Genomic DNA, 14748 nt, shown 5'->3' on the forward strand with positions numbered 1-14748 from the left:
ACAAACAAACAAACAAACAAACAAACAAAATGAATCTGTGTAGACAAAAGCTTACTATCAGCTTTTCGGGGTGGCTACTTTTAAAGGATTACACTTTACAAATCTGTTTACTGAAAGGTTTGTGCACATCACTAGTTGAAGACTGTATTACCTGAGGGCTGTGCTGATTCGTCCCATGTGGACTGGTACCAGAAAGGAATTTCACTAACACATGAATGAGGTTTGGGTCTGAAACCAACAAATGAGCTGTAGTCTCCTGATTTCCAATAGAACTGCTGGAACCAGCTATTTAAAAAAAAAAAAAAAAAAAAAAAGGTAGAGAAAGTAATAAATAACCCCTAGCAATAATGAAATGCAGTATTTATAAGCAATTTCTGTTGCAAAGAACAATTCTACATTCCTTATTAAAGCAGAGTTCAATCACACTGGCCTGTGGTGCAGGCCAGTAATCCCTGCTACTTAAGATGCTGAAGCAAGAGGAGAAACCATAAGCTTAGGACTGCTGGAGCTGGAGACAAGAGTTCAAAGCCACATAGGGCAACTCAGGAAGACCCTGTCTCTTACTCAAAAATATGAAGAGGGTTATGGATACAGTCCTATAGTAAAGCATTTGCTTCACAACCAAAAAGCCCTGGGTTCAATAACCTCTACTCAGAAGACAGCCCTGGACTTCCTTCTCTCTTCTCACCTACCACACATGTGCTCTCACCTCTCTTCAGACTGTAAAAACGCATTGAGTACATGTTTCTATAATGAACAGACAAGTGGAAAGGACCCAAATCTCAAGTGTCCTATTTTAGAGAATAACCCTCCCTTTCCAGAAAGAGAAAAATACACACTTATTTGGGAAATTTTAACTCAGTTCTCTAAGATAAAGTGAGGCATAGTCTATTCCTTTTTATCATACACAAGTTATATCCTATGAACTATGGATAGGTAACACACACTTTGTACTAAAACTTAATCTTCAGTATCACAGTATACAGGAGATAAAATACAAACAGGAACTGGAACCACACTTTACATCAGTGTAAAAGGTTTTCCATTAAACTAAATTCATCAAAATAGGTCATAAAGAAAAATGAAATAAAAAGCAATGAATCCTTAGATTCATTTCATTTAATGGAATCAACAACTTAATAGTAGAAATATTTTAAAGCACATGCCAGAGACCTATAGAAACAAATTTTTGAACTTACAATTAAGCTGCATATTTGTCATGAGTGTTAGGCTATGAAGCACAAGGCACCACGTCCGGAGCAAAGTATTTGGATACCAAGCTAACACTGTGAGAAAGCTAGTTATTGATGCTACATAAAAGAGAAAGGGAAAATGTATTTAGTCAGGATAACTGAATGTTTATTAATACCTCATTAGCTAGTAAAATATACAAACAAACAAAAGTATTCCCAACAACAACAACAAAAAAGGCTGGCTGGTGGCGCACGCCTTTAATCCCAGCACTTGAGAGGCAGAGGCAGGAGGATCTCTGTGAATTCAAGGCCAGCCTGAGCTACAAAGTGAGTTCCAGGAAAGGCACAAAGCTACACAGAGAAACCCTGTCTTGAAAACCCCCCCTCAAAAAAAAGTATTTCCTACTAAATACAAATAAAACTGCAAGAGTCAGTAACAAGGGAGCTGGAGAGATGGCTAGTGGATAAGAGCCCTTACTGCTCTGCCTAAGATCCTCAGAAGATCACAAATGCATGGAACTTTAGAAAGTCAATAACAAGTCAAGTTTTTAAGCTCTGCACATGACACACAATGTAATGTTATTATTAAAAATTTGCTATACTTTTCATCTAAGGTAATTTCTTTATAAGTTATACTCTTTAGAACAAAAATCTTATTAAAAAGGCACACTGAAAAATGTGGGGTTTAGTAGAGCAGTGAAGCCAATAAAACTTCAGAAGAAAAGGACAAACTCAAACTAATTAGGTAACCTGGGAGACACAGAAGAAGCAAGAGCTCGTGGCAGTGGTGGTGCCCCTTTAATCTCAGCACTCCAGGGGCAGAGGCAGGTGGGATATCTGTGAGTTCAAGGCCAGCCTGATCTACAGAGCGAGTTCCAGGACTACACAAAAAAACTGTCTCAAAAAACAAAAACAAAACAAACAAATAAGAAGAAAAGGAGGAGAAGAGTAAGAAAAGGAGGAGGAAGAAGAAAAGAAAAAAAAAAGGGGGAGGGGGGGGACTATGATTGGAGAGATGGCTCAGAGGTCCTGAGTTGAATTTCTAGCAAGGTGGCTCACAGCCATCTATAAAGGGATCTGATGCCCTCTTCTGGCATGAAGGCATACATGCAGACAGAGCACTTAGTCATACCAAGGGGAGGGGAGGAGAGGGGAGGAAAGGAGGTAGAGAAGGAGGTGGAGGGAGAGAGAGAGGAAGAGAGGGAAGGAAGCAAGAGCAGTCCAGGAAGTCTAAGAAGTTATTCAAAGTACACAGTGTCCATCAAATATACCAGTCCATGCAGGACCAGGACCAGGACCCCAAACTGCTTTTAAAACATGCTGCAGAGATGCTTGCTGACAGCTGTAAGGAGTTCTGAAGACCTGGAATGCTAAAAGCAGATGCACTTTAAAATCCAAAAGTAAGAGACCATCGTATTGGCCCCAAATGGCACAACTTTCAAGTTCAACAATTAGAATGATTAGAAATGTTCATTTTGAAACCACTAACTAAAATGTTAATAGGCCTGTCAATCTCGAAAATTGTCTTACCAAAACAAAACAAAACAAAACAAAAAACCCATAACGACTACAAGTGACATGTGCTTTTAATTCCAGCTCTTAGGAAGCTGAGGCCATAGGTTTAAGTAAGGCCAACCTAGGCTACAAAGCTGTGAAGAACAAAGGAAAGAAAAAAAGGAGGGAAGAGGAAGACAAAGGAGGAAGAACGGGAGGAAAAGTGAGAAAGGGGAAAGGGGGGAGGGGAGAGGAAGGGAAGACCTAATCAGCTCTGCTTCTGTTTTATTTTTTTAAAGATGGTTTATTTTTATGTGTATGAATGTACTGCCTGGACACGTGCTGCGCATGTGTGTTTGGTGTCGAAGGAGGTATGGTGGATACTCTAGAACTGGAGTACTAGACGGCTGCAAGCCACCATGTGGATAGTGGGAACAAAACCTGGGTCCTCTACTACAACAACAAACGCTCTTAGCTGCTGAGCTGTCCGCTCACAAAGTCATGTAAATCAGAAGCTTCAAATCTTCATGTTTACTTTCAGAGGACATAGGATACTATACAGGCCAAGAAGGGCAAATGTCTATCCAAAGGTCACCAAGTAAACAAAAGGTGCAACTATGAAGAAGCAATGTATACCACTTGGGGTGAATGCCCCAAAGAGAGGGAATTTATAGTTAAAAAATTTAATTAAAAAAAATTAAAAAAAAAAAAGAGTAATGCTGAATGAAGGAATTGAGGTGTGGAGTGTCAGGATATTGTACCTATCTAAGTGAACAAATAATCAAGACACATTCCCAAACTTACAGACGTCATGGTATTATTAACCCAAACATGAGCTTTCTCTGACACAGGGAAAAAAATCCTTACTAAAAAGGAAAAAATGATTCCAACAACATAAGCAGAAACACAGAAGCAAAATAGTCCCAAAGAATGAAGCAGCAAAACCTTATAGTATGGAAAAAACACCATAAAATTAATGTAAACAAGCTGAAGGGATAGACAGCTCAGCATGGAAAAGCATCTGCTATATAATCTAAGGACCAAAGGTAAAAGCCCCAGCACCCATGTAAAAGGCTGGAGGTACAACACCCAAACTCTAGTATTGAACAGAGACAGGAGGACTACTGTGGCTTACTGGCTGCCAACCTAGATCCAGGTTCAATAAAAGACTCTAACTCGAGGGAATAAGGAGGACATGAGTAGACACCTGACACACTCCTCTGCACACAGAGGACAGACAGACATAGACACTCACGCACAAACATCTATGGATGGAGGAAGGGAGAATAGGAGGGGAAAGAAGAGGTAAAGCAAAGTCACTATGTGACCCTGGCTACACTGGAACCCACTATGTGTCCCAGGGCAGCCTAAAACCCATGCAAGACCACCTGACCAAAAACATTAGCCAGGTCTAACATTGAGAGTACACCATTTATTTATTTATTTAAAAATTTGCTATAGGGGCTCATTATACAGTTCTATTTTGGTCTGTAACTCACTATGTACACCAAGCTGGCCCTAAACTGACAGAAATCCACCTGCCTCTGTTCTCAAATGCTCGGAGTAAAGGCATGCACTACCACACCCACCCATAAAGCACTTCTTTCACCAAAACAATACAACTGTAACAATACTGTACATTTTTCTCTTAATTATGACCATTTAAAAATTTGCTAGTTGGATTACATTAATAGTTTTCCAGCTAAAAAAACCTTACCTTGATTTAATGAGATAACAGGTATCCGATTAGCATTATACAAAAAAATATCTGCTCCATTCTCTTTGTTCCCTGATGAGCTAGAATTAAGGCTCAATGTGAGCCACAACTGAAGAAGTGATTCCAACTTAAAGAAAAAGAAAGAAAACTAAGAAAGGGAAAATGTACTTATATTACAAAGTACCACTTAAACAAAAATCTTTACGACTATAAACTTGTCATGAGTAAATAATTTCTGATTATCTTCTGGCTGCTTTAATTTGGTTCACAAGCAAATAGATCTTAAAATCTAATTTATATTTTAATTTTAATTTAACTTAATTAAAATGTATAGTTCCCCTCATACCTCATGTTTTCCTCAATGAAAACTGAGTATGTTAATTCTTTTCAATCACGGGTTTATACATACATATCAGAAAGAAAAGTACCAACGGTTAAACTCATGAAAATACAAAATGGCTGATCACTAAAGAGTGGGCATTAGTAAGTATTCCTAAGATTTTTCTTAACTGAATTTAACAAAGAAACCATCATGGTCAGGTCATTTATGAATTTCCAGTCAGTTAAATCCATTAATAGAGAAGTAATTTGTCAAAATTCATTGTTTTCCTCCTAAAGTCCTACCTGAACATGATGGACTTGAAGCATGGAAAACAGCTTATTGAAACAAACATTTAACATTGGGATAGATGATAACTGTATAATGAGCTGGCTGTTCTGGTTTGTTGCTTGTAAACTCCCTAGAAGTGAATCATCTGTTCCAGTTGGAGATTGTGAAACTGAAAATCAAGCACAAGTACCATTTTATAAGCAAGTTTCAGAACACATGTGAATTTATCAATAGTCAAGAACAGGCTAAAAACTTTTATTAAAGTTAAATTCTGTACAATGGTTCTATAATAGTATTTGTGGAAATTGGTTTTATGAATTATTAGATATTTAAGAAGACAGGGAAAAGAGAGACTCCCAAAGTTACAAAACTAATCTCTAACAATTTTCCAAAATTAATAAAAGGGAAACCTGACTATTTATTAAGAAGGCAATTTTAGAATATTCTAGTATATAAAGTGCATCAGTTACTCTCTTACTGTGGTATTAAACTTAGGATACAGCATTCTAGAAAGGTGCTTTGCCACTGACCTAGACCCACAATCCTGTAGTGCATTAATTCTTAACCTTGACTGCACTTGAGAATCAACTTTGTAGCTTTTCAAAGTTTGCTGATCAGATCACACAATAGCTTAAATTAATATATATAATATATATATTATATATATATATGGAGCAGAAAATACAAGAACACTGTGGAAACTTCTATCATACATTCAGAAGAGTATTACACTAAAAAAAGACACACCTGGTGCAGGACAGTAGTCAAGTGTAGACGATTAACAGAAGCAGATATTATTGTAAAAAGGCTGCCAATAAATTTAAATAAGCAATATCAAATAATAAAATAGGATCTTGGGGGAATATGTCACTGTCTCATATCATGAGGGGACTGGACCCATTATAAGAGGTTCCCATATTAGATGGGAGATAATGCACAGTATTTTTTATGTGCTAATAGTAGAGGTCTCCTTTTACTCCCGCATCTTCTATGAGCAAAAAATAAATACAGATTGTAAACTTCCTATTTACATAGGGAAGGTTTAAAACCCCAAATTCATGAGCCAAAATATATCTGAATTCTCTTCACAAATATGTGATCATCCACAACACTTCCAACCATCTACAGTTTTTTATTCATTTAGCCTAGGAGAAAGAGAAGTGGTGTGTATACCCAAGGGAAAAACATGTTTGTCTTTGATGAGCAGGGTATTCCTCAAAATGCACTTCCCTGACAGGAGTAAATATAGCAGTGTTCATCCACATCAGCAATGGCCAAATCTGGCAGACCACCTGTTTCACCATTAGAAAAAAATCTGCCTTCCTTTTGCTGTGATTAGAATGTAATGTCTCTCAATTCTGAGGTTCAGTTAGGAGACCTTTAGCTGACATTTCACTTATACCTTCCAGCCCAGTATTTCAGAATAAAGATGCTTTTTTCAGAATAAAAATATTTTAAAGTTATTGAATGAATACTGCAAATGTAATCAATGAATACCAAAAACGTAATTAATATCATGAGTGTAATTAATATCTTGAATGTAATTCATGCCACTGACTTGTGAACTTCAAAATAGTTACAATTGCAAATATTACATTCATTTAAAAAAATAAGACGGGTGGTGGTGGTGCACGCCCTTAATCTCAGCACTCGGAGGCAGAGCCAGGCGGATCTCTGTGAGTTCGAGGCCAGCCTGGGCTACCAAGTGAGTTCCAGGAAAGGCGCAAAGCAACACAGAGAAACCCTGTCTCGGAAAAACAAAACAAAAACAAAAACAAAAAGGTGAAATGTAATCACCATACATTATATGTGTGTACAAAGATAGCAATGCCCTTAAAAAAAAAATTTAAAGTTAGTTGTGTCATGGATGTATAATGCAAGTAATGAATTATATAGTATTCCCCAGAATTCCCTCAACCTCACAACGGCACAAAAATAGGAACATGCTTTAGGTGTCTGGACTGAATTTACATAGAACTATATTTGGCCTGAGCCTAAAATGTCCACAATGTCTTATTTAACTACTAAATTATATAGGCTGCATGCTATATAATCTAAGCTCTTTGAAATTTACAACAGACATAGAATTTTGAACTTGTTCTTGATGAGTAACATTTGATACTCAGGAATAATCAAACTTACAAGTAGGAGATGTATTTGTTAACGCTTGTAAAATGGAATCTGCTTCCAGGGTAGACATCATTTTCAACATAAGTTCTGCTTGCTGTTCAAGGCCAACTTCTAGACGAGCATCTAATGCTACAAAAAAAAGAGATACCTGATCAGTTATTACTCATGTATTTCCTAACAGAAACCATGGCAACATCTGGTCCCAGAAAGGGCTGACGAGGCTTTGATTTTACAAAAAGAAATCCTAGCATGTGGTAGTAGAACTAAACCAGGGAGAACATCTGAGCATGCAGATAAAGATGGGAAATAAACAGTACAGAGAGAGGTGGAATAAGTAAGAGACACAATGACAACAGAAGGAAAGACATTCAAATGGGAGATGGCGCCCTACCCCAGCCCCACAAAAACAAGAGGAGAAAACCAAAAGAAATTCAACAGAACTATCAGACACAGAAATAAATGTTAGCTTATCACACTTGACACAGATAAATGTGTAGACACATACATAGTAACAGTCACTAAGACAGTAATAACTTCCGTCCAAATCTTGTTTTTTTTAGACAAATTTTTAAAATACACTACTAATTATAGAAAAGACTAACTCCCCAAAAAAAAAAAAAAAAGAAAAAAGAAAAGACTAACTCCCAAGTACATGCAAAAGCAGTAAATGATGAATGAGAGGCATCTTACTTTGCCCAAGAACTAGAAAATGCTCAAAAATATTGAACACTTATCGATCCAGAAGCCACTTAAAGGAATCCTATTAGTCATATCTGAGACAATTTACATATCCAAATAAATAAAAGTAACTTTGGGAATATATTTAATAACTATATAAGAAAATTATCAAAATTGGGGGCTGGGGAGATGGCTCAGAGGTTAAGAGCACTGGCTGCTCTTCCAGAGGCCCTGAGTTCAATTCCCAGCAACCACACAGTGGCTCACAACATAATGAGATCTGGTGCTGAGATCTGGTGCCCTCTTATGGCATGCAGGCATACATGCAGGTAGAACACTGTATACATAATAACTAACTAAATCTTTCAAAAATTAAAAATTAAAAAAATAAAATAAAATAAGCTGGGTGGCAGTGATGCACACCTTTAATCTCAGCACTCGGGAGGCAGAGCCAGCCTCTGAGTTCAAGGCCAGCCTGGTCTACAGAGCGAGATCCAGGAAAGGTGCAAAGCTACACTGAGAAACCCTGTCTCAAAATAAATAAATAAATAAATAAATAAATAAATAAATAAATAAAAATAAATGAATTTATATATATAAAGATCAAAATTATGAATACTATGTCTACAGCTTACAATAAAAACAGATGAGTGGGGGTGGGGGGGGGAACAACAGATGAGTAACAAATGATATTAAAAAATAATAGGCACCTGATTAAAATAGAAAAATCAAGGACCATATTAGAATTTAACATATGTAGGAAAATATTCAGTCTCTCTCTCTCTCTCTCTCACACACACACACACACACATACACACACACACACACACACACACGTCTACACAAATGCATAACACACACACATACAGATTTAGTAAAAAAAAATTTATAAAGAAGTCAAATTCAGTTCTGTAGATAAATATGTATATGTTGTTAAAACATACTTTTTTTGATCTAGGACAACAATACATCCTCCAAGAGCCAAAGCCACATAACAAACACCCCAATAGCAGACATCAGAAGCCTTTTTTGAGCTGTTACTCAAGGTTGTCTGTCCAAGAGCCTCCCCAAAATATACTGTTGCTATTGCCCTTGTTTGCCCCTAAATGTGGAAGGTTGGGACCCTATTGCTGAAGATATCATACACTTCAGAGCAGGGTACAGAGACCCCGAAACTGGAATTGACCTTAATGTTTCCTCCTTAAGGACCACCTTTCATGGTACCAGAAAGTGTCATGTAAGCTTCCAAAGGAGAAAGCAACAAACAGTCCTATCCAGCCATGATGCCCACAAACTACAGTAATACCCAGCATGGCACTATAACCCTAAGAGTACAGTAGGGACAGGCATATATTGGTAGTAACCAGCAACTCTCTAACTGACTTAAGATCTGCTCAACAAGAGAGGAACCATGCCTGGTACTGGACACCTAGCCAACTAAGTGCTAGTAAAGTCGTGGATTTTGAAGAACAATCTACAACCACCACTTTCCCCAATCAACACAATCCCTGACAACAATCTAAACATTAGTTTCTATGCCCACAGGTAAGTGGAGTCTTCACCCCATCAAGGGAACTTCTCTTTCCAACAGATGGAGACCATTACAGAAAACCACAATCAATCAAAATGCAGAGCTGTGGAGCCCAATCCCAGTGGATATACCAAGAAAACACACTTGTACCTAAGGTTCAGGAAACACTGTGGAAGACTAAACACAAAGACTGCTAAGAGCCAAAGGATTAGGGAATTTGCCGTGACACTGTGTCTCCTTAGTTATGTCAGATGCTACACCCATGAAATCTCACCAATATAACTGCCCAAGCAGCCTGAAAACACGCATATGAGTGACATTCTACAGACTGAGCAGGTTATATTTATGTATTTCGGAATATTACATACATACATAACAATGAAAAAAAGAGGCTCAGAATTTGAAAAAGAGCAAGGAGGAGTATTGGGGGTGATAGGAAGAAGCAAGGGAAGGAGGAAATGATGTACTTATAATCTCAAAGTAAAAGAACGTATTCTCATTTCACATATCAAACAACCATCAAATAGCTTAGGGTCAGTCTTACTCTGAAAGAGAAACCAGAGTGGACCACCAGTAAGTGGAAGGTCTTTAAATATGCTAACAGAGCCAGGCGCGGTGGTGCACGCCTCTAATCCCAGCACTGGGGAGGCAGAGGCATCAAGCTCTCTGAATTTGAGGTCAGCCTGAGTTAGAGAGTGAGATCCAAGACAGGAACCAAAACTACACAGAGAAACCCTGTCTCAAAAAACAAAACAAAACACAGTGACAGCAACTCAACTGTGTACTCAAAATGCAAATTCTGAAATGAAAACACAAATTCACAATGTTTTTAGCATATGCCTTAAAATATTACTATGCATACTTACCCTGAGATACTGAAACACTGACAGTCTGGGATCCGTTCTTCTCTGTGTTTGACGGTGGCTTTGCTACAGGCATCCCCAGGCCTCCAATGTATGGGTTATAATTATAGGTACCGTAATCAGCTCCCCAATAGTCATACCAGGTACTGCTTATAGGCTTTAAAAAACAGAAAAGTTAGTATTTTTAATGGATTATACAATTTGTAGTATGTAAACTGAAGTCTACAAATTAAGCATTCTCCCTCTTTTAAATGCCCCAAAATTGTTGGAATTTTATGAATTTACAAAATTCTTCAGTAATATCCTACTCATTTTTCGGACAAAACATAAAAATAACTTAGAGAATCAGGACCTGAAAGGTAACCAGCACCATTAATAAAATTATGTAGACCAAAGAGCAGTAATTGTATAAGGTATTACAGCTGTATCTCCATTATAAATTAAGGAAGAATAACAACGAAATAGTGATAGCAATAATCTCATCTTGGGTAAGACTCCAAGTGGCTGTCTGGAATGCTGGTAATCCATCACTAACATTTGCTGGCTTCTAGAGATTATTACTACAGTTGTTCATGGATATATCACTTTAAAACGAAAATAAGATGTACTATGCATGAAATTGTCATTTTATTTTTACTTCAAACTTTAGAAATTTGTTTATACACTCGGGAGGCAGAGGCAGGCAGATCTCTGTGAGTTTGAGGCCAACCTGTGCTACAGAGTGAATTCCAGGAAAGGCTCCAAAGCTACACACAGAAACCCTGTCTCCAAAAAAATAAATAAATAAAAAATAAAAAAGAGAGAAATTTGTTTATTTAGTATGATACAACTTGAAGAAATTAATTCTCTCCATCACAGAAGTGCTGGGGATCAAAACACCATTGTCATTTACTTTTTTAAGTGTGTTTATTGTGTTTAATTGTATTAAAAAAATAAATGTTATATAAAAAGTATATTTATTACATTCATTGGTGCATATCTCTATCTACTGCAATGTCGGAAGAAGGCATTGGGTCCCCTAGAACTGGAGTTACAGATAGTAGTGAATCACGGGTCCTCAGGAAGAACAACCAATGCTCTTAACTGCTCGTCAATTTTTCAGCCCCCTTGCCACTGTTTTTTTTTTTTTTTTTTTTAAATATCAAAATACTGCAGCTTAATGTACTTTATGTATGCTGAATAATGGGCTGGGAATAACGAATTTGGGAATAATGTGCATGGCTTGCCTCATTACTCCCTCTTTCTGTTAGATAAGCGATGGGTTTGCCAGCTTATTAACTTTTTCATATCTTCAACTCTTGTTGATTCTATACATTGGTTGTTTTTTCAAGACAGGGTTTCTCTGTGTAACAGCCTTGGCCGTTCTGGAACTTTGAAGACCAGGTTGTACTTGAACTCACAAAGATCTCCCTACCTCTGCCTCCCATGTGCTAGGATTAAGGGTGTACACCACCATGGCCCGCTTATAAATTTTTTCTTTAATATCTATTTCTTTAATTTCTTGCCATCTATGTTTAGGATTGACTATTTTTTATTGAGAGCTATTGAAATGCATTACTAGGATATATATTTATTTGATATATAATAATTTTTTGATATAAGTACTTTCTGTTATAAACTTTCTTCTTAGAACTGCCTTGGCTATATCTCAGAGGTTCTGGCAGGACACATTTTCACTATCATTTGTTACTATGAATTTCTTATTTCCTCTATGATTTCTTGGATGACTCACTGTTTATTCAAAAATGTGTTTAAGTGCCGAGTTTTTTTGTGGTTTCTACAGTTCCTCTTACTATTGCAGTCTACTTTTACAGCATCATGGTCTGATAAAACACAAGAATTATATCAGGTTTTCTTGTGCCGTGTTTGTTGAAAGTTCACTTGGATCCTATGATGTAATCATTTGATAGAAAGTTCCATGTGCTTTAAAAAAAAAAACTATGCACTGCCTCTGTATACAAATCTGTTAAGTCCTATTCATACACAGTCTATCTTAATGCTGAAGTTTTTTTTGATTGTTTTTAGTTTGAAAAACCTTGCTAAGAAAACTTTTCTCTTTCATGTAATTACTAGACAAAACATGTAAGATGAAATTATTCTAATACAAAATACCTTAAAAACTTTGGCTGCAAGAGGATCCTTTTCTAAATCAATATCTAAAGGATCAATGTCAACTTCCATTAGATCTTGAAGTAGCTCAAGGTCAATTTCCTTATCTTTTTCCAAAGAAGAGAGAGGAGGTGTACCTTCAAATAAGTAAAAAAGATATCACTGGAAGAGTTTATTACACGAAATTTAAACAAAATACAGCTTTATGTTGTTGAACTAAATATTTCATTTGCATAGAACATACACATACACACTTCAAAATATTTAAATATTTATATATAAGTATTAATCAGCATGCAAATTTATCACTCTACAACACTATGAAAACAGCAATGCAATATCTGATTTCCTAGTGAGAAGACCACATTATTTGCTCTTCTTAAAGTAAGTGGCATAAATTTTATTCTTCAAAATGATTACTGGCATCTCTAAAATGGATTAATACATCTTTTGTTACACCTCCTACATAATACTTTTATGGTTTTGTAACTATCATTACAGGTAATATCATTAAGTACACAGGCTAAAGCAAAAAAAGGATTAAGTTATACAACTATTTACTTGTCTACTATGTATTAGAAATTACCTTGCTCTCAGATGTCTCCAATTTTTAAGTAGTTTCTACACTTTGCAATGATTACTTTTCTACCCTTCCTTTTCACTAAGCATATCTTTATAGAGTGCCAGCAAAGGTGAGCCTTTACTAGTTTCTATATATGTACATAAAGATCAATAAACCTTCTCTATCCTTACTAGATTAAGAAAAGGTTAGAGGTAGAGGTGCATGATAATTAAGCATTCTACAATATAACCAGCTAAGAGAGCGTACTGATGGCAAAGGTCCTACTGTACTGGTAGGTACACAATAAGCCTCTTGGCAGCAAACATGAACTGTATGCAAAGACAGAAGTCTTTCCAAATGAAGAAGGAATCAGCTAAAGAGACTGCACTATGAGGGAACCTAGGACTAAAGAACAACAAGTAGTTGAAAGTGATAGCAGGGTGTTAAAAATATGTGTGTGAGTGTATGTTTGTTCAATACTAAACAAAATTTAGTTTTGCAAAGGATTATCCAGATCACAAAGGATCCTACATGCAAATTAACAAGTACAGATTTTAAAAAGAGAAAAGACATATAATATCCCAATATTTGGATATTAAAGAGCTTTCAACTTTGTCTTCATCACTGAGTATTTTTATGTTTTCTACTTTGCATTTTCTTCAACAGTAAGTGATGGTTAATCACAACTGTCACCTTGAGATCTATAATCATCTGAAAGTCAAGCATCTAGGCATAACTGTGGGAGATTTTCTTGATTGTGTTAACTGAGATGTGAAGGCTCAATCACTCTTGGTGGTACCATTAACTGTACTGAGATTCTGCAATGTATAAAAATCATAAAGTGAGCATTTATCCATCTTTGCTTCCAGATTACAGAAGTGATGTGATCGGCTTAACAAGTTTATCACTATGACTTCCCTAGTGATGAAACAAAACCACAAATTGTAGAAAAAAATAAACACTTCCATTGTTTAGACATTTTATGGATGTAAGTGTTTTGTCTACATGTACATAGATGCACACCATATGCATGCCTGGTGCCCACATAAGCAAGAAAAGGATGTCAGATCCTTGAAATTGGTGGTTGTGAGCTACTATGTGGGTGATGAAAACCAAAGAAGTGCTCCTAACTAACTGCTGAGCCAAAACTCCAGTCCCAAATGCTTTCTTTCTAAGTTGCTTTAGTCTGGGTATTGATTTTTCACAGCAACAGAAAAGAAACTAAGATAATATATGAAAATACTTACAATGTTATAAAATGTAAGAAATATATAAATTATACTAAATTAAAATGCTTAGAATATTATGAAATGATAGCACAGTGGCACATGCCTTTAATCTCAGCACTCTGGAGGCAGAGGGAGGCCTGTGTTCAAGGCCAATCTGGTCTACAGAGCTAGTTCTGGGACAGCCAAGGCCATACAAAGAAACCCTGTCTTGGGGGAAAAAAAAAAAATCCTGTTTTCAAAACAACAGAAAAATACAAAATTCAATTTTATATGCCATTAACATTCCTCAACTTGAAGCCTATTTTCATTTAAAGGACAGAAGTAAGAGCTATTTTAAATATAATTTAAAATTTTCACCTGCTATATCATGTGTTAAAGGCTCATCTATGGTTTCCAGCAACTGAACAGAAGACTGTGGAAGGGAGTCATCAGAGTCACCAGCTGTTGCTCCTACATCATCACTCGATGTGCCTTCTTCCATCGCTTCTGCAGCTACCGGAGCCAACAACTCTCCTGGATTGGAGGGGATAGTCCTGACCACTTTAATAATTTATATGTTTGTATTACCCTTTTGTAACACATGAAGGAGCTAACAGATTGGATTCTTAAGGTCACAGAAAAACTAGTGAGCA

General features: G+C 36.5%; 1 protein-coding gene across 5 annotated transcripts in view; it reads right to left on the reverse strand.

The window, feature by feature from the left end:
* Window positions 1-14748, reverse strand: part of Birc6 (baculoviral IAP repeat containing 6) — a 183650-nt gene that overhangs the window by 78329 nt on the left and 90573 nt on the right. For all 5 annotated transcript variants that reach the window (XR_009375738.1, XM_059248553.1, XM_059248552.1 and 2 more), the window contains exons 36-43: window positions 14474-14629; window positions 12329-12462; window positions 10220-10373; window positions 7157-7273; window positions 5029-5183; window positions 4405-4531; window positions 1200-1310; window positions 152-285 (exon numbers count right to left, since the gene is read on the reverse strand). Coding sequence is in view for 4 of the 5 variants with exons in the window: in XM_059248553.1 (XP_059104536.1) it covers window positions 152-285; window positions 1200-1310; window positions 4405-4531; window positions 5029-5183; window positions 7157-7273; window positions 10220-10373; window positions 12329-12462; window positions 14474-14629 (1088 nt within the window). In the remaining variant the exon portion in view is untranslated. The remainder of the gene's footprint in view (window positions 1-151; window positions 286-1199; window positions 1311-4404; window positions 4532-5028; window positions 5184-7156; window positions 7274-10219; window positions 10374-12328; window positions 12463-14473; window positions 14630-14748) is intronic.

This window comes from Peromyscus eremicus, chromosome 22 (genome assembly GCF_949786415.1).
Source record: "Peromyscus eremicus chromosome 22, PerEre_H2_v1, whole genome shotgun sequence".
Lineage (NCBI taxonomy): Eukaryota > Metazoa > Chordata > Mammalia > Rodentia > Cricetidae > Peromyscus > Peromyscus eremicus.